Source organism: Mauremys reevesii, linkage group 8 (genome assembly GCF_016161935.1).
Source record: "Mauremys reevesii isolate NIE-2019 linkage group 8, ASM1616193v1, whole genome shotgun sequence".
NCBI classification, from domain to species: domain Eukaryota; kingdom Metazoa; phylum Chordata; order Testudines; family Geoemydidae; genus Mauremys; species Mauremys reevesii.
This window is the reverse complement of record NC_052630.1, coordinates 15112916-15139863: the sequence shown is the minus strand read 5'-3', so window position 1 is coordinate 15139863 and position 26948 is coordinate 15112916. Positions and strand designations below refer to the sequence as shown.

The 26948-nt window shown below is 42.9% G+C and overlaps 1 protein-coding gene across 10 annotated transcripts in view; it reads left to right on the top strand.

Moving 5' to 3' along the window:
* The window catches only part of SHROOM1 (shroom family member 1), a 67777-nt gene that overhangs the window by 25885 nt on the left and 14944 nt on the right, over positions 1 to 26948 (top strand). For all 10 annotated transcript variants that reach the window (XM_039485047.1, XM_039485046.1, XM_039485053.1 and 7 more), the window contains one exon: positions 22380 to 25203. In XM_039485047.1, the coding sequence (XP_039340981.1) occupies positions 22489 to 25203 (2715 nt within the window). In that variant the 5' untranslated portion in view covers positions 22380 to 22488. The remainder of the gene's footprint in view (positions 1 to 22379; positions 25204 to 26948) is intronic.

The following is a 26948-nucleotide window of genomic DNA, read 5'->3' as shown; positions in this document are numbered from 1 at the left end:
GGCAGTTTCTGTCTATGGAAAGGATAATGATAGTATGGAGAAGCTGAAATCTGCAACCTCCTCTTTGCTGGGCCTCTCAAACTGATAGAGCCAGTCGTTAAGTCTCTCAGAGTAATTTTCTGTTCCAACTAAAGAAAATATACACAGCTGCTGGAAAATTCCTATTCTTTATAAAACCAGATCACTTTATTTCAGTTCTCTGCTTGCCTGCTCTCTCCCATAGACTTGAGACAGCTTCTTTCTTCACCCCAAGCTCTAGTAAAAGTCCAGAAAGACTGGTTCTAATCCAAGATCCTGCTTATTATATCTTATGTCTTGACTATGATTGGTTTGGGAAATATGCCTGGGGATGGTGGAGGTGATAGTTGTCTGTTCAGATCATATCTGGTACAAGCAGATTGCACACTGTTATTTACGTAACATACGCTGCTTCTAATGAATATGTTTTTCAATCCATCTCTTGAGTTCTGCATAGGCGGTGCTGACTGATCTTTACTGATAATTTTCCTGGAGCCAAATAGCATATTTAGTCAAGTCAATGGAAGGGAATGTTCAACCAGCTCCATAGACTCCACATGTTCAAGCTTGGCCTGTTTGTTACCCCACTATCTTGCCTTAATACATAATCCAGTGGGGATCCCAGTACAATAAATTAAGATGTCAGAGTAGTTCAGAGGGATTGTGGGAATTTCATAGCCTTTCCTGACGTTCCCATATCAATCATGCCTGCTTGCCAGTGTGGAGGCAGCCATCAGCCAGTATCTTCTGAGACTGCTATTACTGGTAATCCTCCAGAATGTGCTCCAGTCTAGAGTCACTGGTGATGCAGCTTCCTCTCTCCCTGAAGGCCAATAGGTTTGTCTCCTTGTTGCACATTAATATATATGGGAACTGTGACGTTGCACTCTGTGATTTTATGAAAATATGCTTATGAGTGTGAATATAATGTAACTAAAATATGCTTCATGCAAAAGGTCTCTTGTAAGATATCATTACAAATCTTATAATCTACTGAGCATGGTCATCCTATTTGTATAAATGTATCACTCTTGTATCTGAAACTAGAAATATGAAATATAACTCTGAGGGCCTATTGTAGTTATGCAAAGTGTGGGTCATTAATGGTGGTTTGGAATCTTAATGGCTTCCATTAACCAGGACAATTGACTGTAGATGGCTCTGTTTTACCTGTAATTTTTCCTGTATAGGTGTGTGCTGGCAAGTGGGTAATGAAATCTTACAGTGACATGTGATCATGTCACCTGAACTGGAATCCATCTTTAACCTGGTGTTCTTCCATTGAGAAGGAGGGGTGGGAACCCAGAGGGATAAAAGATTCCTGCCTTATGCAAAAGATATATAAATGGGTGGAACAGAACAAAGGCAGCCATCATGAGAAATCTCCTGGCTACCACCTGAGCTGGAACAAGGGCTGTACCAGGGGAAAGGCTTGTGCCCAGAGTAGGAAGGCGTCCAGTCTGTGATAGAAGCTTATTGAAACATCTCTGAGGGTGAGATTTTATCTGTATTCAGTTTTATTACTGTACTAGGCTTAGACTTGTGTGTTTTGTTTTATTTTGTTTGGTAATTTACTTTGTTCTGTCTGTTACTACTTGAAACCACTTAAATCCTACTTTCTGTATTTAATAAAATCACTTTTTACTTATTAATTAACCCAGAGTCTGTATTAATACCTGGGAGGGGTGGGACAGCTGTGCATATCTCTCTATCAGTGTTATAGAGGGTGAACAATTTCTGAGTTTACCCTGTATAAGCTTTATACAGGGTAAAACAGATTTATTTGGGGTTTGGACCCCATTGGGAGTTGGGCATCTGTGTGTTAAAGGCAGGAACACTTCTTAAGTTGCTTTCAGCTAAGTCTGTAGCTTTGGGGCACGTGGTTCAGACCCTGGGTCTGTGTTGGAGCAGACTGGTGTGTCTGGCTCAACAAGACAAGGGGCTGGAGTCCCAAGCTGGCAGGGAAAGCAGGGGCGGAAGTAGTCTTGGCACATCAGTTGGCAGTTCCCCAGGGGGGTTCTATGATCCAACCCATCACAGGAACTATACTACTGCATCAAGGAGAAAATAGTCCTTTGAGTGTATTCTAATGATCTTTTAAAGTAAGGCCATTAAGAGAACAGAGCTTGCAAGATTCCTTTAGTTGTTGTACTCAGTCAAGATTATGGGCAGAGGGAAGGAGTGCAGACTTGCAACAAGACTGTTACTGAGATCTGCTTTGCAAAGCCAACCTGTCAGGACAATTGACTGTGAGTGGAACCATGGATGAAGTCAGTGCATGTATTCATTACCTCAGTTGCTGAGTGAATAAAATGGAGACCTGTATTTGGGAAATAACTATGCCAGTGTGTATTACAAGAACTCCATGGGAATGCCAACCATTTAGGAGCTCTTAGGCTGGCTCAAATGCTCAGGCTTCATTGTTCAGGGCAAGGTTGCATTTGAGAGTCTTGGGAGTTTATGGCTACACTCAGATGTCTATCTCCCTAAACCTTCTGGCAGATCCATTTAAGGCACCTATTACCAAAGCACAGATTTGGGTGGGGATCGTTTGGCCTTAAATTCACCTTTTTCATTCGGGGCTTCCAGTTCCTTTTTATTATCCTGTCCCTTCTTACTGCACATCACCAACTACATCACAGTCTTGCATTTCTGCAGCTTTGTGATATTTACCCTGTAGGCATGCACCTGGGTTCTGTGGTCACCCACTGGAGCAGGCTTGAGGACTGAGCCAGATGAAAAATGTCACTTGTGTGATACCATCGGGTTCTTTCCAGTGGGAGCTTATGGAGTGCTGATACTGAACTTTATATTATTTTGAAATATAACCCTGATGTGGTTTAAAAAAAAAAGTCCCTTATCAGTAAAATCCAGACTTTGAACATGTTGGATTTATCCCAGTTTCACCTCTTTTAAAAATGGCCATGTAAATAAGTTGAGTGAACAAAAAACTAAAATGTATTGTTGCACTGAAGAGGCCAACTTCTGTCCTTAGAGTAGGTAACAGGAGATAACTGAGAACAGAATCCAGAAATTTCATAAAAAGAAGGAGGGAGGGGAAGAGAGGGAGAAGCAAAAGTCTTTAATTGCTCCCATCCAATCTCAAACATAACAGCTCTGCAGTCAGGCCTGGGCATTGCACAAGCCAGTAAATTAAATAAAACAAAATGGGCTCGGCTGTAGTTAGTGTTGCCAACAAATTTATTTTTGTAGCCTGGTTTTCTTAAACAGATGTGTTGCATTATGGCCACATTGGTTTTAATTTGCCGGACTGTCTGGAGAGAGGTGATTCTTAGATGCAAATAATTTTTCAAAGCAGATTTTTGAAACAGAATCTGATTCTCCTCTTACTTACACTGGTTTTACACCATTGACTTAAGCTGAGTTACAATTGATTTATGCCAGTGTAGCAAGTGGAGATTTAGGCCTAAGAAGTTTCACGTTCCTTTTATTAGTGACCATTTTACATGAGTAGTGTTTAAGGTAGAAGGAGAAATTCTTTAGGAATATCAGAAACAGGAAGTCTTGGGGAAAATCAGTGGAAGTCAGTCATCTAAAGGTGGGAGTTGTTTTTTTTTCTTTTCTTTAGCTTGAGTTTTTGTTTAAATTCCTTCCCTGATACTAGATTTAAAAAAATATTGATTCAGACTGAACATGATTAAATCTAAACATATACATGATCATTAATTATTTTCAATCTGACATTTCAAGAGTCTATTCTTTAAAAATGCTCTTGAATGTTTTCATAGTGAGTCTAGTCTGGTTGCCTGGAAAAATAAAACATAAAATCATGACAAGAATAATTTACAGGATCAAATGAATTAGATCTGGAACATGGGGTGGGAGTCAAGATGGGGAGGTAAGAAGGGATGGAGTGGGAAAGATGTGAGGAAGAGAGGAGCATTCGGAAAGGAGCATAGACAATGATTTATTTTACTAGAACATTCCCCAGTGGAAATGTTTTTGGAGATAAGAAACTTTAGCGCAGACGAGAATCAAGATAATTGAAGCTGCAAGAAATTTGTGAGGCCAAATAAGGAACATCACTGAAGTCAGTGATGATAGAGGCGTATATGGTGGGTGGACTGTCCTTATTAAAAAAATCAAACTCAACTAGATGCTGAGCATTGCTCTCTCAGAGCATTGTTGTGAGCAGCGGGTTCTGATCCTCCTTGTTATAGCTGTGGCGAGATCAAACCCATGATCTTCAGTCCCAAAAGGTATCTTGTTCTAGCCACCAAACCCTTTACACAGGCACCTCTTTATCCAGCAGGTAGTCATCAAGTTATGGAAGATAAGAAGCTGCCCAAAGGACATCCTAGCATCACTGCTCAGGCACCATTCCCTCTGAAGTCTGTGAGAATCTTGCTTGAATAAGGGTAGCCAAGATTTGGCCTAAAAAGTAGAAGTGATCTGGACATCAGTCATTGGTCTTGAGCAGTTTGGAAAAAGACAAGACATTTGCAAGACTTCAGAGAGTGCAGTGAAGGCAGCAGATTTGCAATACCTTTGTTCCTGCACACCATGGGGTGAAATTCACCCCTTTGAAGAAGCCCCACACAAGGTGTGTGCACCGCTCCAAGTCCCACAGAGGCCCTATTATGGGAACATAAGTGGTGCATAGGCCTTCTATTGGCTCTCTGCAGATGGGTGAATTTCCACCTCTGCTGGTATGTTACAACCTAGCAATGTTTCACCTCAGCTTTTGATATCTTCATCCTTGACAGTAGCTTATAGGTAATTAACTGTAACATAGGTTTGGAAATCTCACTAACTGCCAGACGTACTGTATAATATCTTCAGATGACAATGTTGCATGTCAGATATGGATAATTGGCAAGGGACATATATACCTTTCCAGAGTTGGTGTAATCATCATCTGTACTTTCTTATGTTACCTCTAATTTTTAAATCCATTTGCTGCTGATGAAATTGAAGGCCATGGAGGTTCAAATCCTTGATTATAACAAGGTAATTGGAGATATACCAATCTCCTAGAATTGGAAGGGACCTTGAAAGGTTATCGAGTCCAGCCCCCTGCCTTCACTAGCAGGACCAATTTTTTGCCCCAGATCCCTAAGTGGCCTCCTCAAGGATTGAACTCACAATTCTGGGTTTAGCAGGCCAATGCTCAAACCACTGAGCTATCCCTCTCCCCAATAGCAACAGCAACAGCCACATTTAGATATTTTATCTCCTTTTTACAGAAGTGGAAACTAAGAGGCAACAAGATTGTGTCCTGATTTTCAGAGAAGCTGAATCTAAATTGGCATACAAATGATTTGCACAGGCAGTCTGTGATAGCGAAGGCTCCTGAGCACATTCAATCCTTGGCCTCTTGGCTGAGATTTCCAATAAGATTGTCAGCTAGTATCAACTGTGATGGTAATTTTTGTCCTGTGACTGGTGACTGTATTTAACAGCGCCTCTGTCTGTAAGACACACGGACCTATTGCTGCAGACTGTGCAACTGAATGGAATCTGAAGAATTTGGTCTAATATTTACCCTGGGTATTTGTCCCTTGATAAGGAATGGGTCATTCACAATCGTGTATATGACACAATGTGGGCAGGTTAGTAACAGTGTTTGCTTTGTGTTTCACGCGCTTATCGCTCACATTCTTCTGAGGTCTGTTGCACATTGTGACTTTATGCAGATGAATAGGAAAATTTTTCTTTCTTCTCTTATTCCCAGGAGCTGGTTTTAAAGAGGCAATCTTATCTCTCAACATCCTTTATTTTTTGTTCATGTATTTATATTATTATTTGTAGTGCGATACTGCCAGTCATGGACCAGGACTCCACTGCGTGAGGCGGTGGACAAAGTCAGAACAAAAAGACAATCCCTGCCCCAGAGAGTTTGCAGTCTGAGAAAGGGCTGAGAATCCATAACATGCTGTTCCTTTCTCTAACTTTAACCAATAACGTTGTACCTTCATGCCACAGCAAACCTGCATGAGTATGAGGGGAAACATTTACCAAACACCAATGAAATAAGCTGAAACTTGCAATATTCTTTTGCTCAGTGACTGCAAACAGATTTACCTATAAATCTTGGTCTTGAACAATTATTTATTCCCTCTGACGTCCCTCTCCATGGGAAACAGTGCACCTGACTGTCCTCTCACTTATACTGCTTTGACTCCTGTGTAGCTCCACTTGCTTCAGGGAATTACTGCAGATTGACATCAATGTGAGGGAAGAATCAAACACAGAGTCTTTATAATGACCAGAGAATAACTAAGGTAGACTTTTGGCTACAATATACAGGTTGACTTTATGGCAGCCTTTGTAAAGGCTTTTACACTTTGATTATACAGTAGCTACCAACCCCTAAACTTAACCAGGCTTGGAACAGCTGATTTCCCTTCCCCAACCACTGCTCCACCTGGAGCAACTTGCCTGGTTAATATGTGTTATCTTTCAGTACATTCCTCAACTGTAACATGAAGAGCCGGATTCTTAGCTGGTGTAAACCTTACTCCCAGGGGCATTCTGCGCCAAAAAATTAAAAATTCTGCACACAATACTTAAAAATTCTGCAAATTTTATTTGTCAAAATAACATTACATAATCATGCCAGTTGCAAATATTTTGGTCATTTATTTCAAAATACTGGCAAGTATGTCTGTAATACAGACACACACAAAAATTCCCCCAGGAGTAGAAAGTTAAACTCCAATGACAACCCACTTCCTCTTTCTCTGCCCCCTATCTCCTCCCCCACCCCAAGCCCAGCTGGGGGGCCAGACACCCACAACCCCTCCTCCCCAGAGCCCACCTGGAGCCCCCCCAGCCAATACACCTGAACCCCCACCCAGAGCTCAGCTGAGGCCCCCCCCTTGCCCAGACACCTATACCCCGAGCCCAGGGATCCAGAGGGAGAAACAACCTGATGCTCAGTCCCAGGCTTGCATGGAGTTTCCTGCATGTGCTCTCTCCTTCCCTCTGGGCATGCTGGGAAATGTAGCTGCCATGAACCCTCTAGCTCCCTACCCATCCCCCCAGCAGTGTCTTCTATGTGCAAGCTGGATTCTGACCAGTCCAGTGGCCCCTAGTGGTGGCTAGCAGCACTGCAGCCCATTTCTGTGGGGGAAAGGAAATTCTGCGCGCACAATGTTAATTTCTTCAAAATTCTGCATTGTGCAGTGTCACAGAATTGCCCCAAGAGTAAAACCTGTTACATCAATTGAGAACCTACACTGGATTTACATCAGATCATATTGATAAACAAGAAACTAATTTCTATGTTGCTTTACAAGTGGAATTTGTCCCAAGAGCCCTTTCTCAAAATATGGGTTTTGGGTCCTGATCCTGCAAACAGATTGACCCCTGTAGGAGTACTCATGTGAATAAAGTTTTGCATATGTTTAAGTGTTTGCAGGATATGTGCCTTCGTCTCAGCAGCGACACTGAATTTTGTCCGGGACAAGTAGGGGCTCTTCACTAATGTAATGTTGATTACTAGATTGTTTGGAGGAGCTGAAAGAATTGTTAAAAATTCCTTCCTATAGGCTTAGCTTCAAGGGTGAATTCCATTATCTACAAAGGATTCTTTTCAAAACAGCGAGAAACTGTCTTTCCATTTTAGCTTAGCATATTGGTGTTGTCTGTCATTACTCTTAAATACTGTAGTGCTTTATTTTATTTTTTTAGTGTAAGCATAGTTGTTTACAGTTCACCAAACCATTCTCTTTTCCACCCTACCCCCACAGCCTCTCTCTCTTTCTCGAACTGGTTTCTACACAGATATGTACATCCAGATCTCTCGGAACAGCCTGCAGTGCTTCCTTTAATTGTGATTATTATTCTGTTTCTCAGTGGGGGGAAGAAGATGATCCTAGAACTATGGGATTGATACCCCAGGATGAGGAGTTATAGCATGAATAATGTGCAAGCCATCCCCCTTCCCTCTTTCTTCTGACACTTGGACAGTGTCTGTCACAATAATTTCAACCTGGATATGAGAAATGACAATTGAGATATGAATTCTGAATCCCTGCCAAGATCATCCAGCCATTCCAATGGTGTTTCTTTCCCCAACAGTGATCTATCATCGAGTGATGGACACTTGTTTAGAGGATAACTTTTCTGGTGTTGAAAGATGTGAACAATATATAATAAAATGTTCAGGTGTGAATATGAAATTTACCACTATAAAGCTCCCTAAAGACCAGCAGATATACAGTACATATAGGAGGACGAGAGCTATGATAGGACCCAGGAGTCCTGAATCCAAATCCACTGCTATCCTCTCTAGTGTACATTTCTTAAGGATAACGACTGATATTTATATAGCAACTTTCAACCACGCAACAATGTTTAATAAAATAGAGTAATAAAAAATGCTGTTCATCAAAGACTGGCTGTCGAACATGGGGCTGGCTTCGTGGATTGTGTTGAAGGCTATTGAGGCAGCTTTTTTAACTGTCTAGCATTCGCTAATTTTTAACCTGATTATGTTTGTCTTGCTGGTTGAACAATGAAATCTGTCTGTTACTCTGCAGTTCTACTTCAAATAGGAAATCATTTGGGGCAGGGAAGGATTTTGCAAGTATAATGCACTTTACTTGCAGACTGTCAGGATGCATTGTTCTTGGCCGACACTGTGTATTCACATGCTTGAAGATGGCGATTTATCATTTTAACTTCAAATGTGGCAGTCAGGGCAGAAAATCAGATTAGCAAACTTGAGTTGCTATGAACTACCTCCTCCACATGCCTCCCCTCTCATGTAATTCTCTCAGACACCGCGTACGTAGTTAGTGACAAAAACAAAGGGAAGAATTGGATGTGATCATTTTCTGTTTTGCTTATTGTAAGCCATTTACTCTTTAATGAATACAGTAGCATAAAACAAACTTACTGTGTTTGAGCAGTGTCTCAGTTACAGCATTGTGTGTGTGATGGATTCTTTAATCATTATGGTTTGGGTATCTATGTAGTTCAGTTTCTGTAATACTCAAAAACTCATGCTATGTGAGTTTAGGGCAATATTTGGTAACTGAGATAAAAACCATACGATTAGTTTTGCAGCAAATACTTTACGGGCTGTGTGCTTCCTCGTGCTGTGCACTATGGAGAGAACAGGAGAGCAAAGGACCAGAAAACCTAGTAAAACAGAGCTGGAATTTGCAGAAGGCTGCACTACATCCTCCCCACTTTTCCTGAGATCTCAGTGGTTGTTTTGGAGGAACACTGTGAAAATTGTTGGGGTTAGGAGCTGTGCTTGGCTTGAGGGTAGCAGCTGCTCGAGATGGTCTCTTGATGCCCTGAGGAAACTTTGTATTTTCAGATGGATAAGTTCACTAACACTAATGCTGCTCAGAGCATCAATAATTTCCACTCCATTAAGTTTATTCCTTCAAAAGGAGTGGGAGTACACAACGCGGGGAGGGGGGCAATAGCAGTATGAATCAGTGGTAAGCCATGCTGTTGGAGGCAGAGGAACTGGAGAGTGGGATGGATGGGGAAGTTATGCTGCAGGGATGATCCTAAATCTGCTACATAAGGGGCAGGATTTCCCATGGATCACCGGGCTCCATCTGTTTGGTATCTAATGTCCTGTGCTACTTCTGCCTGGCCACTAAGCCCCTCCCAGAATGGACAATTTGTTGGGATTTCCATTTTCAGAGTTTTAGAATAATTCCCCCATATGTCCTGATTGCTTTTACTGGTGCTGACCATATGGCCTTTTGTGCTATTAAACCTCAAGCTCAGTGAAGACAACAGTGAAGCCATTTGAGAGCAAAATCCTTACTTAAGGGCTGAGCATCTGCAACAACCACTGAACTCCATAGGAGCTGCAGGTGTCTTTAAAGAAGTTCTGAGGCCCCTCAGCTCCCAGTGAAGTCTGTAAAAAGGCCCAGCATTGTGAGTCTGCGGGATCAGGCCTGTATTTTAGAAGGCAGAAGCATTATGCTAACCACGATTCCAATACGACCTGGTGTTGAGAGCCTACTGCAAGGTGGTAGTTGCCCCGACCTCTATTGACTTCCCAGGGGGAGTTGAGGGCTCTCAGGATCAGACCCCAACAGATTGTGTGTGCTCTTAGAGGAAAAGAAACCTACTTTTTCTTTCAAATTCATTTATGCTGAAACACCACAAAGAAACATTGGAACGTTTCTTGAATGCTACTCAGTTTTGTGTTGCAGTAAATGAGGGATGGGTGTCTGGGTGGGTTTAAAAATGTTACAATGAGCCTGTTGTAGTCATTTCTGGGACTACTGGGCCTGAGTCTCTTCTCACTCACAGTCGTGGGAATTAGGTGCAATGCCACTGAAGCCAAGGAGAATCATGCTCATTGTCTGCAATGGTTTTTTTTCCCACTAGGTTTAAGTGTATTAAACTGCAGTTTGGTTTTTTTTTTATATTGGGATTGACACAGCTGTGTTTTAAAGTCAATAAGATTGCACAGACAGAGAAGGCCAAATATGTCAGGGATTAGAGTTTATATAATGTAGCTGCTGGGTTGGATTGGTTACTCATTGATTGGGACAAACACTCTCATTTCCAAGTGCTGCTACTTCCTACTTTGTAAAACACACTAGGTGGAAACATGCATTTTATTAATTAATGAAATACTAGATTAAAGTTGAAAATATTAAATATTTAATTGCTAGAAGGGGAAAAGGTGTGGCTGAAAGATATTCATCAAGTGGGGTTACAGAGTCCATTAAAACATTCATGGTTTGCCACCTGCTTCTATCTAATGAAAGCCAAACCTGAGCAGCCACATGAGATTTCAGACGTTTTATTGCTATTGGGCTTGATTGTTGGAAGAGCCCTTGACTTCAGTGGGACCTGAGAACACTCAGTTCTCAAGCAGTGTGCAGGACTGGGCCCTAAAATAGGTCAGTTTTCCTCTGCATACACAATACAAGATGAACAGGCCATAGCCACTGAGTTTTTCTTTTCCCCAGGGGTGTTCCTCCACGACCCTCCCCAGAGGTCCCACCCCCACTCCACCCTCTACCCCCAGGCTCTGCCCTCACTCCACCTCTTTCTGCCCCCACTCTGCCCCTCTACCCCCAAAGCCCTGCCCTCACGCCACCTCTTTCCGCTCCAGCTCCATCCCCTCCCTGAGGCCCCCTCCAGCTTGCTGCTTTCGGCACTCCCCAAACCCCTCCCCCAGCCGCCGATAAGCTGTTTGACAGCGTTGCTGATGAGCTGCGGCTGGAGGGTGCTGAGTATCCTTTTTTTTTTTTTCCTGTGGTGCTCCAGCCCCAGAGCACCCAAGGAATCAGTGCCTATGGAACATGTCACTGACTGTTGAGTAAGTCACTTCTCCTATACTTTCAACTTGAATGATAAAACTAAGCTTGCCAAAGACTCTCATATGTTTAAAGAAGTCCACATGTGCATATATGGACAGTTTTTTGCACATACAGGCAAAAAAAATCCCCCAAGCTATACACTCTGGAGATGGGACAAACAGTTCCTCAACTTTCCCTGTCTCAACCACTAGAAATATTTCTTTCATTCAGATGTGATTGATTTTACTCCATTGAGCAAGAGATTTACAATCTGTTTAGAGTAAATTCTCATCTACTGTAACAGCGTGCAGTGAAGAGGAATGAAAAGCCCATGTGTATCAGTGCATCATACTGTGTAGGTTGCTATTCTGGTTCATGCAAGCCTCTGCCTAGACTGGGGCCTGAGCCTAGCTGCAGCCATTGTTTATGTGAGTCAAGAGGAGTACTCATATTCATTACGGCGGCAGGACTGGGTCCAGAATGGAGCTAGTCAGTAGGGAAAAAAATGACTTAACTAAATAAGGCTCAATCTTACAGCACTTATTATGTGAGTTTACTCCCACTGATCACCTAGGAGCAAATGTAATAAGGTTCCACTGTTTATGGTGCTGGAGTCGGACCTAGCTGAAATGCAGTTAGATGCTAAATATACAGGATGAATTATTTTTGATAGTGCACACAGTGTGTGGAGTACTTAATTACTGACTGCTAGGGACATCAATTCACCTCCAGCTGGACCCCTACAAATTCATTTTGTCACCTAGACACATCATATTAGCTACATTTGGAGGACCAGTGGGACCTGTGCTCCTTGGAAGTGGGCTAGAAGCCTGAGGGGAGTGAAAATGTAGGGAAGAGGGGAACAGAGAGGAGAATGGAGGTGAGAGAAGTAATGAGGGATGAACTGAAATGTTTAAAAAGGGATAAAAAATTGGGACAAATAGTCTGAAGAAAACATGGACACAGAGAAATTCTCAGCAAGAGAGAGAGGGAAATATCCAGAGACCCCTTGTTCCTCTCCAGAAAGCTTGTTCTAGATACACTTTGAATCATTGATGTTTCTAGTAATTCCCCTGATTTTTTTGGGTGGGAGATGGGCTGACATCTCTCCCACAGACCTGACCCACTCTGGATGCTATAGACTGACTTTGTTTCACTTTGGAAAAGAGTGTAACAGGTGTCTCATTTACCATAACATCTACATGTTGGAGGTGGTATTTGGACACTATGCCATCACTCCAGGTCCTCTTCTCATTTTCCTGCCACTTCAAAGATGTGAAATGACAAGGTTTGGCTTCAGACAAATAGCACAGATGTGCATTGCCATACTCAGTGCTGGCTAGTTTGTTTAAGACAGATGTTCTTACCTGTAAATTCCTCTAGAGTAACAAACTGGTATTTTCCAAAGTTTTGTGACTAAACCAGAAGCCTCTTCTTCTTCTTCTAATTTTTCTCCCTATGGGTATTCAACTTCAAGATGTGGCACCGCCTGTGCATTCTTGACTGGAGATTTTTGTCAGCAGTGTCCATGAGTCTAGGCATCCTTGTGCTCCAGCACAAGTGTACATAGGGGAAAGTGGAATCTGCCACTGCTTCAGTTCCTTCTCAACTGCCTGCAGCTTGAGACAGAGCATCGTGCTGTCCATTATAGCCAGCTACGCCACTTTCTGACTTTTCTCTCATTGTTCTTTATTATTTCTTAGTAATTTCTTTTCTCTTTTTTTGGGCGGGTGGGGTGGTTAATTTGGCACAATTTTGTGCTCCACCTTGACCTCCCTCCCCTTAGTGGTGAATTAACAAATTTGCCACCCCTAGGCCCTCAAAAAATTGCCAACCCCCACCCCCACGCCAGCTCACCTCTGCTCCCCCGCAGCAAGCCTGGGAGAGAGGAGAGAGAAGGGAAGTTGTGGCGCGCTCAGGGGATGGTGGAGGTGGCGTGGAGGTGAGCTGGGACAGGGAGTGGTTCCCCCCCCCCGCCCCCCCAGAGTTACTCCCCGCACCTGCCGGCCCAGCTCACCTCCGCTATCCCCTGAGTGCGCCGCTACTCACTTCTCCCTCCCTCCCAGCGTTTTCGCGCAGCAAGCCTGGGAGGGAAGTGGAAGGAGGGAAGTGTGGTGCGCCTAGGGGAGGAAGTGGGCCGGGGATTTGGGGAAGAGGCAGAGTTGGGGAGGGGGCGCAAGCAAATTTGCCACCCTAAGTCTAGGCGATAATATGCCGCTGCCTCCTCTGTTCTTCTTCATTTTTCCCAGTCTGGGCCTTTGTTCTATCTTGGGCTTCAATTTGCAGCCTCTCCTAACAGGTTATGCCCAAGACCCCGGCTTCAAGACCTATCAGACAGGTCTTTTCCCCTCAGGTATTCAAGCTGCCTCTGCTGCCTTGGAGAGACTCATGTTCCCTGCAAGTGTAAGGTCTGCTCAGGTTTCAAAAGCAGGCCTCAAAACCTTAGGGAGAACGGAGACTAAAACTATTGTTGATGGAGTGTTCTCCGAGAACTGTGGCGTCTGAGTCTCCCTCCTGTACATTGGCTTCAGAGAGACCCGATGACCATTCCTGCTGTGGTAAGCAAAGACCCGGGGAGAGAGGGTGCCTTCACAATCATCCAGACTGCCAAAAAAGAAGAGAACCTATAATCTAGAATGAGAATCCAAGAGAAGGGGAAATCCACCCTTTTAGACTGGGTTTGAGGAGACCTTGAGTCCTGCCATAGGTACTGCTGAGGCTTCTACTTCCTCTGGTACCAAGACCCCAGCACCAGCTAAAAACATCATGCCAGGTTCTGAGAAGCCGTCCAGTAAACAACCCTGAGCAGCATTGACACCAATACCGGACTCAGTGTCTCCGAAGCACAAGGACTCTTTTATGAACAAGGCTAAATTGTCTTCAGACCATGGGTGGAGAGTGCATGGTTAGACTGCCCCTCAGTACTATCTAGGCTTCCTGGTATCATTCAGGCATCATCATCCTTTTCCCACAAGACCTTTGGATCCTGAAGAAGTTACGTTTGCTGAGTGGTATTGAGAGATATTCCTCCCTAGTACTGACTTACCTTCAGGAGTTGAGTTACCCTCCTGAATCCAGGAGATTGGTCTCTCTCTCTTGACCTGCCAGACACTTATTTTCATATAGGCATGCACCCATCTCACAGATGTTTCCTACATTTTGTAGTTGTCAGGGACCACTACCAGCATTGTGTCCTACCCTTTGGCCTCTCCACTGCCCTTAGTACAAACTCTTAAGTCTTCTAGGCCATCGCAGCCCAACTCCCAGAGTAGTTTCAAACAGAACTACAGCAACGCAAACTAGGTATCTTTTAGAGTATTGCAGCAGGTTCTAGAAGTGCAGCACAATTGTGCACTTTACAAATCATGCCCCTCCTGTGCACTTTGTCAGCACCGTAGGAAAGGTTCCTAGTCTGCTAAATTAACAAATGTAAACAGTATAGCTAACATCGGTATGAAGGTGAATGCGTTAGATTCTGATTCTAATTTTATGTCCTTACTGTGTCAGTGCTATCACTTCCCCTAATTCCAAAGCAAACTTTCTGTCTTTCTGTTGCAGCTTCAAAAGCTCCAGGACTCTGCTCTTTGCCAGATATCCAGTGTTTATCTGCCTGAACTTCTGAAATGTGGCCCCAGTCCTACTCCACTGAAGTCAATGGGAGTTTTGCCATTAGTAAACCTATTATGCTTGGCATTTTCACATGGTGGCCTCTTTATTCAGGGCCAGAATCGTCTGTTTGGATTGTCTCAAAAAAAAAAAAAAAAAAAGAGAGCGCTCTTCCAAGAGTCAAGTAGATCTTTCAGACTTAATACTTTGGTTTCCATTTCTTCTTTGCATTATTTTGCATGAAAACAATTTTATCCCCCAAAGAACCCAGCAAAAAATTCCACTCTGTGTTGCTGCTCTTCTGTAGCTTTCCCAGAAGCTAGTTCATTTGTTTACTGTGCCTTGCAAGTCCAAGTTCCTTTTATAAATTAACTTGTAGCTGCCCCTCTGCTTGGCTGCTCTCCACCTTCTCCTTTGGCTCAAAGTGAATGATACCAAGACTGTCTTTGAAACAAGCCAGGAATGTGAGGCTTTTTGTTCAAACAGCAGCATCACCAGTGAAATCTTTCTCCCCCTGCCAGCTGGAATTGTGCATCACTGGGGATTGTAGATTAAAATTCTGGTGAGTTCTTCCTTTTAGAAAAAAAAATCATCTGTAACTTTGCCTGGGTTTGGATACAATTTGAATCTCTTTGGAAAGTGGGTCAGTATTAAGGAGCTTGGCACTGAAGCTTTCGAAGAATCTGGTTTCTTTTTATTTTGGTAACGAATTCAAATCACTGTGATCATCAGGTTTAAGTGCAGTTTTAAAAGGGAAATACCGAATCAGGTCACTGGATGGGCCCTCTCTGACTCTGCCAAGCTTTAGTACCTTCTGTGAATACATCCAAGAGGATCTGTGCTGAGGTGGGTTAGCTGGTGTGAATATCTGTGTTATGTTTAAGTGCTCCAAATGTCTTTAGCCAGTTTGGTTTATCTACTTAAGTGAACTGCTTGCAGAGAGGTTGCTCATTATGCTTGATCCCCATGCATCATAAATAATAACAGAGTGTTGTGTAAATGTCAGGTGCTCCATATTTGGTCCTATAAACATAGGGTGGTTTTTAAACAATTGGCAGAGTTGCACTCATGTACAGAACATTTATTATATGTCAACTCTTAGCTGCTACTGCTGCTTTTTCCATTGCATTGAAGTGTTTGTAAGGGAGCTCTGAGGCTCCCAGTGCTGAAAGTATTTGCCTGTCTTTATGATGTCTATCTTGCTACTGACAGCACAATCTGTGAAGACAGATTGAGTCTCTAGCAGCATTTCGTTTTGGTGGTCCCTCTGCTATCAGTTAAGAGAGATTTCACAGGATGTATAGTTTTGAGCTAGAGGATAAGTGTCATGAAAGCTTAACTGAAGCAACGAGCAGCTTTTATTACACCCGTCAAACAAGGCATGAACTAGTACTTGCTTCTCAATGAGTCTTTGTGGAGGTCTTTAAAAAAGCAATGTACCCGTGTTTCCCCTTGCACCCCTTGGCCCTCGTTTGTGTTGTGTAATTGCATTAGAAATGATTTACTCAACATATATTTCAAGCCTGTGAGCAAAGCCAGCCCATAATGCTTTGGGCTGGGTATCTTTATTTATTTAAAGTGAAGTTAGTGCAGGTGAAAAGTGCTAGATTGGCTCGGTCCTCTGTTTAGCCTCAGAATAGGTAAAGCATAGGGAATGACAGCAGCTGCTGGTGCACCTTAACCATGTCCTAGAGGGATTGCCACTGCATGAGTGAACAGTTCAGTCTTCGCAGCAAAGAGTCTTGTGGCACTTTATAGACTAACAGACGTTTGGGAGCATGAGCTTTCGTGGGTGAATACCCACTTCGTCGGATGTAAGTGGGTATTCACCCACGAAAGCTCATGCTCCCAAATGTCTGTTAGTCTATAAGGTGCCACAAGACTCTTAGTCTGGATCTGTAAAAGCAGCAAACACGACTACCCCTCTGATACAGTTCAGTCTTCATGGCTCAGTGTCAGTTTGGGAAAACTGTCTGTGTAATTTGTGAATTCTGTGTGAGATTATGAACTCTATGTGTGTAGCTTTGCCAAGCTGCAAACTCCATTTTGCCTTCTCTAGTGTCTCCTTCTGGAGGCCTAGGCAAGTGGGTTGAGGGGCTCTTTGAAGAGGAAACAAAACAGAGTTGATGCATCAGTAACGTGCCAGAGAGACCAAGGGAGGTTACGGTGTGCAACCTGCTGAGACCCAGGGAAGTTTAAAATACCAGGGGAAATCAGAGATGGGATTCCCCTCAGAGCAATCTGGTGGGCAGCCATCAGAGGAGCCTGACCATATCTGACACACCGCTCACTCGATGGTGCCTCTGCTGAGCTTAGCAACATGTTGTTAATTAACGCCTATTTTGATGGTGGTTTTTTTGTGATGGACGCTAATATGCAAAAGTTGACTCATTACTGACCTGTGCTGGATTCAAACTAGTGGCCTAGAGGAGATAGTCTTGGTATCATAGGGTTAGTCCCTGAAGAGTAATCTAGTTCCTTCTAGTTTTATTTATTTTGAATGTAAAAAACCATATCCAGTTCTGACACTGAAATGCAGTGTTGCTACGACTGGTTGAGTATGGCGTTGTAAGAGGTACCAGGAAAAATGATCAGTTGTGTGTGTTCCTTTTGGATGACTAGAGGGAAATTATGTAGGGACAACTTATTCTGTTTTATGCTCCAGCTGTCTCCTGTCAACCCACCTCCTTTCTTCTCTTTTTAATCATATTCTTGTTCTCCCCGTTTATCTCATTCTTGGCTTCTCTCCCTGTCCTATCCTTTCTTTCTTGCTCTGTGCTTTTCTCTGTCTTTGTATCTTCACCTTTTCTCTGTTCCTGGGTCTACTCCACTATATCTGTTTGCCTGTTTTTTTTCTCCATCTCCCCCTCCTCTTCACTTCAGTTACCCTCTGCTTTTCTCCTTCTATCACAGTGTTTTCCTCACTTTTTTCCTCTGCTCAGTTTGCTTTTCCTCTTCGCTTCCCTTTTCCTCCTCCTCACTCTATCTCCTCCTTTTATCTACTTCATTTTTCCTCTTGACTTTTGGGACAATGGCACATTTAAAAAAACAACCCTTTCTTTCCTAGATAAAGGTTTTTAAAAAATACATACACAACCCCCTAAATGTTAAAACCAATCCCAGCTAACATTAAATCAAGAGTGAGTCTGGCCACACTGTGCAATAGCAGGGGAACTGTACAGAGTGGTTGGATTAATAGCTGATGCTAATAAGCTGTACCATGTTAGGGTGACCAGATATCCTGATTTTATAGGAACAGTCCCGATTTTGGGGTCTTTTTCTTATACCGGCTCCTGTTACCCCCCCAACCCCGTCCCAATTTTTCACACTTGCTGTCTGGTCACCCTATATGCCATGTAGCTGCCTTCCCACAGCATTACTAGCTCCAGAGTTAGCAGCACTCAAGCTTCAATCCATTTCCCCAGATCGGCCAGCTCGCTAGAGCTTAAAGTATTATTGAACTGGAGCTAGAGATTTTTGTGTGTGGACTGGAGTCAGGTTAGGGGCAATAACTGAGTTCTACCTTGAGATACACTGCACGGAAGACAGGCCTATAATGTATTCTTGACGGTGACCCTAATTTGACTCTTTTCATTAAACGCCTGAACCAAAGCCCACTGAAGTCAATGGAAACAGTACCCCTTCAGATGACTTTGGATAGGGTCCTAGAAATACAAACCCACAAAACACTTAAGAACATGCTTAATATGAGGGATCTTGATAAACTGGAGAACTGGGCTATAGACAGCAAAATGAAATTCAACAAAGACAAATGTAAGGTGCTACACTTAGGGAAGAAAAACCAAATGCACAAATATAGAGTGGGGGAAAGCTGACATGGGAGCAGCACTGCTGAGAAGGATCTGGGAGTTGTGGTTGATCACAACCTCAACATGAGTCAGCAATGCGATGCTGTTGCCAAAAAAACCAAACAAATGCAATTAGGCTGCATTAACAGAGGCATAGCATGCAAGTCACGGGAGGTGATCTATGCTCTGCATTGGTTAGGCCTCGGCTGGAGCACTGTGTCCCGTTTGGTCACCAATGTATAAAAGGATGTAGAGAAACTGGAAAGGATCCAGAGGTGAGCAACAAAGATGATCAAAGGGATGGAATGTAAGCCATATGAGCAAAGGCTGAAGGGACTGGGTATCTTTACTTTGGAAAAGAGATTAACAAGGAATACGATACGGTCTTCAGATACTTGAAAGGCTGCCGTAAAAAAGACGGAGAAAAGTTGTTCTATTTTGCCACAGCGGGCAAGGCAAGAGGCAATAGGTTCAAACCACAGTTTAGCACTGCAAACCACACTTGAGCTACACAGAGTGACTGGGTTAGCAGCACAGGGTAAGTCTACCATAGATTCCAGCTCAGGGAGACATACCTCCGCTAACTCTGATCAACCTAGCATGCTAGTATAGAGTGTAGCTATGGTGGCATGAGTGGCAGGTTGGACTGGCTGCCTGAGTACATGCCTAGCATCTTGGATGGGTATGTACAGGTCCACCGACAGGAATTCTGGGCCCCAGGGCTAGGGCCGTCCTTAGGTGGGTGGGGCCCGGGGTGGAATTGATGAGCCCATCACTTCCGGGACATCCCTTCACTTGTGGGACCGACCCCGTGCCAGCCCATGGGGCCCAGCCCCGGAGTGGTCGTGCGTGCCTAGGAGTCCTGTGGCTCACCTGGGTGATTTAAAAGGGCTCGGGGCTCCTGGCGGCCACCACCACGGGAGCATCGGCAGCCAGGGCCCCCCAGGCCCTTTTAAGTCACCCAGGCTCCTAGGCATTTGCCCCCTTTGCATCCCCACCCCCATCAGCGGGCCTGGATATGTACTTGGAGTGGCTAGCCCACACCACTGCAGCTACACTCTTTTAGGGTGCTAGCTCTACCAAAGGTAGTGTGGGTATGTCTCCTCCAGCTGGAATTTACCCCTCCTCCGCCAAGGGCAGACATACCCACAGAGCGATTGGATCAGCAGTTGATGAGTGGTGCTAACTTGAGCTCTAGCCTGTTGTTGCATTCCCACTGCATTACTAGGATCCTTCTAGTAACTGTTCCAATGAAGACTAGCCCTGAGGAACAGAAATAATGGACACGATCTGTGCAAAAGTATTGGACTCTTCATTTTTCAAAGGGTCTGATGACTGCTGAGTTTTGGTGAATTACTTTTTACCACTAGGGCTGTCAGCAGTTTCTGGTACCATTAAATATCAATACACCTAGAAATATGACAGGAACCTCTTGAAATCTGCATTAGTTTCCTTTTGTTCATATAGCCATGTCTTTTTCTGTGGCTAATGTAACTAAATATTAACACAGCAGAATAGGGTTTGAGACATGCAAACCAGATGTACAGTAAATCTTTATGTAAAGCCAGATACTGACAAAAGACATTCATTTGATTGGGGCTGGTGTGCTAGCCAGGCTTGGATTTACTTACTTAGAAAGAAGAGTGACAGTTACACTGATAAAGTGATTAATCATTATTCCTTCCTGTAAAACAATTCTATTCAGTTAATCTGAAAACCAGCTCCTAACAGATAGTATCTTCGACCAACAAGCATAGCAGGACAAAAAGAAAAGGATTTAGGAGGTATTATAGTTTGGTACATTGAAAATGAGCCTGGTTCTTTTCTCAGGTATGCTGGTGTAAATCAGGAATAGCACCACTGGAGTGTCACCGACGTAAAATTTGTGTAACGTCAGACTCAGACTCATTTCAGTTCTGAACAAACAGCTGATATAGATAAGTGATACCTTAAATATATTAACAGATTCAGTTTTATAAAGCTACAATATGCAGGAAGTCATACAAGCTTACAGGCTCCAAACACGCATTTTAAAAGGTTAATAAGGCAAGTACACCTGCAGCCAGACCAATTTGCACTGTAATCCCACCAGCCCTCACAAACTCCACATCAGACCAGGTCAGTACCTGGTTACGGATATGTCTACACTGTTATAAAAAAACTCATGGATCTGAATCTTAGAGCCTGGATCAGCTGACTCGGGCTTGCAGGGCTCAGGCTGCAGGGCTATTAAATTGCAGTGTCTATGTTTGGACTTGGGCTAGATCCTGGGCTCTGAGACCGTCCCACCTCCCAGGGTCTCAGAGCTTGGGCTCCAATTTTGTAACCCCGCAGCCTGAGCTTCATGAGCCTCAGTCAACTGACCTAGGCCAACCATGCCGCGGGCCTTTCTAGTGCAGTGTAGACATACCCTAAAAGATCTTCAAACTACTAGCAGGAAAACATATTAGTGATTTAGAAGGAGGTGCTTTTCCCTTTGTGTCAGTAATGAATTGATGTCCAAGCCTGGTGTTGGGGGAGCTGTCCACTTGCAGGTGCAGTCTTTAATGGTAAAATGGTCTGGATCTCTGCTTTATCCAAAAGACCCCTGGGTACTTTTTGTGATAGCTGGGATGATAATCCTAGCATCCTGCCAAAATTCCAGCTCAAGTAATTACATTCTGTCACCCTACATTTTCTGTTTTCAAATGAATAAGATATTCTTCACTTTCTGTTCTAAATAGTTGACTAATTGACTTGTGCGGTCATAACAACTGCTGTATTCAGTGTTGCATGGAATGACCCCCTGTACATTTCCTGTTACGCACCAGTTCATGGAAAATATTGGATAATGTTGCCAAGCATTAGCATGAACCTGGAGCCATTCATGGATCAGGTTCTAAAAAATGGATTGAAATCTAGTATTCATCTCTTCAGGAGTAATTATTTTATTTTAAAAAATGTCATTCCTGCGCAGTGGAATTCAAGAGGTGCTGGAGCACAAAAGTTATGTTTAGAAGCAAGCATCGCACATATTTTCTTTCTATGTAACTTATTTAAATACACACATTTCATTCCAGTCACACTTTACAGACATTAACATTTACTTTTAAAAGTTAAGCTACTAGAATTAGAACTCAGGAGTTCTTGACTCCCACGCCTGTGCTTAAATCACTGGACTCCCTCTTTCACAGTGACTAATGAAGGCCTTTCCTTGCCCCAGTACTCCATGAAACATACACCGGATATTGCTGATATAACGAGAGAGAGAATCCCAGGATTTTCCCACTTCTTAGAGGTCATATGTTATCTGTGCTCCTTTATGAAAACAATTTGGTTGAAATATGCTGAATGTAAAATTTTCACTCATACCCCATTAATTATATTTAGGGCCAGAGTCTCAGCTGATGTCAATAGAGCTGTGTTGATTTACTTCAGGTTCAATGGGGTTACACGGGTTTACACAAGTTGAGGATCTAGTACATAGTCTCTAAAGCCAGGGCTGTAACCAGGGTGGGGTGAGCGGGGTAGCTGCCCAGGCTGAAAGCCGTGAGGGTAGGAAAATGGGGCAGAGAAACGAAGGGGAAAAACTAGTAGGGAGTACAAATATGCTTGCTTGCCCGCGGTGCTAAAATGCCTCGTTACAGCTCTGTCTAAATCTGTAATCATCATGCTCTATGGCTGTGTTTCAAATGTTTGTTTTTCTCTCCAGGATCATCTACCTACACATGAAATGTGCTAAATACAATAAAATGTGTTGAGTCACAAGCACGGAGACTTAATCTGAATTCTTTTCCTGGAGGAGCTGGTTGTCCATAGAAATGGCTTCCTATGGGAATGAGATAGAAAGATGGAACCTCAAGCAAGCTGGCAGAATTTCAGAACTGTTGGAGCCAGTGGCCTCACCTGATTATAGAAACAGGCTCTCGCCACTTAAATCCATCAGCAGCATAGACCACCTCTTAGACTCTGCTTACAGCTCTTTCTCTGGTGGCTCAAATGTTCCAGAATATCATTCTCCATCATATTATAATGAAAACTATTGTGTTCCCTTAGAGCAATTGCCATATATGGACTCGGAATATGTAAGAGGAATTTATAATCCTAATGCAAAAAACTCTGATCCTAAACCCACACATCAACACAAGTCACTGGAGCTGAGTAGTCATGACAACTCGGACAATACTGGGCTCAGTGGACAATACAGAAGCACTCCTACCCATGGGACTTTATATCAGTCACCATCACCTCTGGCTTTACCCCCTCATCCACCATCACCACCAGCACGACTTCATAGCTATAAAGCTACCAGAAATTTTGAAAATACAAGAGGGAAATCTAATTCTGGAAATCATTTTGACTATAGTGTGCAACTAGCTACTTGTGCTCAGGATATTAGCAATGTCCTTCTCCCCTCTGATTCAGGGACAAACTGGGTATCCAGGTCGAAGAATGAGGGGCTAATGACTGAGGAAAGCGAAGAGCGGGATCCATCCCAAGATGGCACAAAGCAAAACAAGCCTCATGTTTTCATCAGACCCTCTTCTATTATTTTTCAAGAATATTTAAAGTCTGATTCTTTGGCTAAGACCTCAAATCTTTTCTGTACTCAGAATTCAGTCCAAGCTTATAAAATTCCTGAAGAGATGAACTCTAAGTCCTCTCATCCACTGCATACCAACCTCTGTGCTGTTAATGATACACAAGAGAACAAACAGTATCTTTTTGCTTGTGGTGTACACAAACCACCCTTTAGAGAAGCAGATTTGCAAAGCAGAGTCTCAGAATCCAGCCAACAAGAGGGACAGTTTCCCTGCATTCAGTGCCCAGGCTGGACTGAAAAGTATTCAAACTTGGATCAGGATGTATTGGAGAGTAGCTCAGACTTAAAATACATGGACTGTCCTCTTCCAAATGAAGATGTGTCTGAGAAACTGAACAGCCCTGAGGACAAGAATCGGTGCTCCGGATCCAAAGAAGAAAACAGGAATGATGTTTGGGAACTACTTCTCAATCAACATATCAAAATGCAGAAATCACCACTGTCCAACTGCTTGGCTGGTGTAGAAACAGAGCCTACTCACCATGGGGAATTGGATTTTGGAAATAAGCAATTTTCTGACAGTGCTGACCAAACATCTTATTACAGACCAAACAATGACTCCCCATCCCAATTTCTAAATGGACTCCAGAGAGAAACACAAGCTAACAATAGCGGTCCTGACCTTAGCATGAACCCAAAGGAAGAGGACATCCTAAATCCTGTTCATCATAGAAAACACCAACTTCAGTTTCAAAAGAAGCTTGAAAGGAAGCCTCAGGATGATTCTGCCAGTGAAAAGATAAACAGGCAGACAACTCCGCTCCTTTATTACCTTTCTGGTGGGAAAAACACCAACATTCTGAGTCACAAAAATCACACTCAGCAAGATGAAGACTCAGTGAGTTTGCCTAAGACCTCTCCAAGGAGCAATCGCCCTGTTTCTGCACAACCTATAGAGATACAAAGAGAAATTAACCAGCTTCAAAAGAACAAACACCACCTTCAGTGCACAGGGGATGATACCATTAATGAGACTGGTGATGTAATTCTGGAGAGCTCTGCTTCATCAGTGGATGAGAGTTTCAAGAATGATTACAGGGAAAAACTTAAAGTTGCTCAGAGAAAGGTCCTGAGAGAAACATCTTTCAAAAGAAAGGATTTACAGATGAGTTTGCCCATAAGGCTGAAGCAGAAACCCTCCAAAAGACCTTCAATTGAACATCTCAGATCGTTGTCCTTATCCAGTGCAAATGAGGATGCTAAGTTGATTCCTCCTCCCAAGTCTCTGGAAAATAGCAGCAAAGATGAAGAAACAAAGAAGCCACAAGCTGCTCGAATAGGAGGAAGAAAAAGGATAACAGAAGAACAAAAGAAATTGTGCTATTCTGAACCCGAGAAGCTCAATAAACTGGAGGATCAGCAAGATCAGGGTGTATCATGGAGGGAAGAAAGCACAGGGGTCAAGTCGGATGAAATTAATGAACAAGATGCAATGGCAGGCAGAAGAAAGATTCTGGAAAACCGCGGGAGTGCGCTTGCCAGTTCCAATCTCTCCAAGACCGAGTTGAAGCAAATCCAGCATATTGCACTTATTGAATACATGGAACGAAAGATTGCACAAAGGCCCGCTAGTGCTCTGCACAAACCACCCCTGCAGAAGAGGCCTTCCAATGCTAAGAGGCTTCCTGAGGGCAAGACTTCCAACCCAGATATTAGCAGAAAGACCCAAAAGAATGAGATAATTTGCCAATTTCTCTCTCCAGAAAGAATTCCAGAACCCTCCCCTGCTTTAATTGCCACAGGGATCAGGACCAATAGACACAGTGCTAGTTCTTCTGCTACTGAGACAGTACATTCAAAACCCAAGTCTGCTGTCAGGGAAACAGATGGAAACTGCCCCGGCAAATGTGCTTCAGCTGAAAATCTTCAATCTGGGGCTTCTGCATCCAGCAAAGATCGAGAACGATCAAAATCATCTCCTTCTCCTGCACAGGTAAGAAAGATATTATAAGGTAATTTATGGTTTGGGGCCAGACTGTGAACCCTTTTCTTATACTGATGAGTAGTTGCTCACATGAGTAGTCTCATTGCTCACCAATGGAAGTAAGGAATTAATAATCTGACCCCTAGTGAGCTATAGCCTGTTCTTGTAACCTGGAAGAAAAAAAAATTAGAATGCTGTGTTTGTTATTCTATAGAAACCATCACAGTTGTTTGCAAACCATATGTGCATACCTCCCTTGGAGTTTGGTTGGAGGAATAGATTAGAAGAGAGAACATACAATTCATTGTTTGGAGTTCTAAAAGCAGTCGTACCAAAAATGTTTTAAAATATTATGTTTAATTAATGACAATAATGGTTGTTAATTATTGGCATGCATAGTGCTTTGCAGACAAACTGTAGATTTTCATTTTTTAATGGAAAACAAATTGCTAATAAGTATGCCTGGAGGTTGAAAACTTAAGTGCATTGCCATGATAAACGCTTTTACATGCTAAGTATTACATATTCTTTCAGGAACAAACAAACAGGGCAGGTAGAAATTCATCTGAAAACTCCACAAGGATAGATTTCTGGATTTTGAGCCTGATTTGACCATTGAGAGAGGAATTTGGGTGGGCTGCCAAGGAGGTAGGGGGTAGCCTGCAAACCTGCTGTATCCCAAGTGTCCATGAGGAAACCAGAAGAAACTTTTTTCTCCTGGGTAAGTCTTTTGAGGGAACACCTTTTAAGTGGTTTTTGGCCTGAAAAGCAAAGCCATATATAGAAATCCATGGGTTTCAGTTGACAGAATTAGTGCAAATATTTTATTTATGTATGTATTTATTTATGTTTGTCTGTCTATTTTGGCTCTTATGAAGTCTTTCTTCCCATACCTGAGTTTCACTTTTGACTTTTTTAATTGAACCCAGATTTTCAAAGTAAAACTCAGCAGAAACTACTGAGCGTGGTCTAGTTATACATTGCAACTGTGCATCCTTCCCAATTTTCTCAAATCTCACACCCAGCCATTTTAAAAAACAGAAAATAGCTAAACAGATACTTTTGGATAGTTACCCTGATGAAATTAGATTTCCTGCTTTTCTCAGGTAGAAGTAATTCATGGACACTGCAGACTGGCACAGGATGAATATGTGTTCATCGCTGTTTATTTAGCAATCTGTTTTATAGGACTGAGATTTCTGTTTCCTAGGTTGGTGGCTCTCCACTTGGTAGAAGAGAGAGAACCTTCCATGGATCTATCTCTTCTCATAATACAACTTCCCACACACTATTTAGATCTCAAAATTATTCATTTTGGGATAGCAAGAAGGTCTCTGGGCTACTTATGCTACCACAATTAGGAAAATAAAACAGTGGTTCTCATCTGATACCTCAGATACTGTCGTGAAGAGCATGTGATGTAGATATTTACATATATAGAACAACACTGCTTGGCTACCAATGGTCAGCTCACTATACACCATAAAAGACTACAATGCTGAGTCTTTATGAATGGTTCCTTTTGCCCTTGCTCTTGACACAACAGCCTTGAGTTTAAATAATACGATGATGTGGCTTCTGGCAAACACTAACACTTTAGAAGCCTGCTGGAACAAGTAAAATTGGCCATTCGCTTTATTTCCTACATGCACAGAGAACATTGTCCCCGTGTCCGGGCAGAAATATGCACCTTTCAGTGCCAGAATTTGGAGGACAATATATGTCAATATTTCTGTAAAAGAAAGATAAGGAAA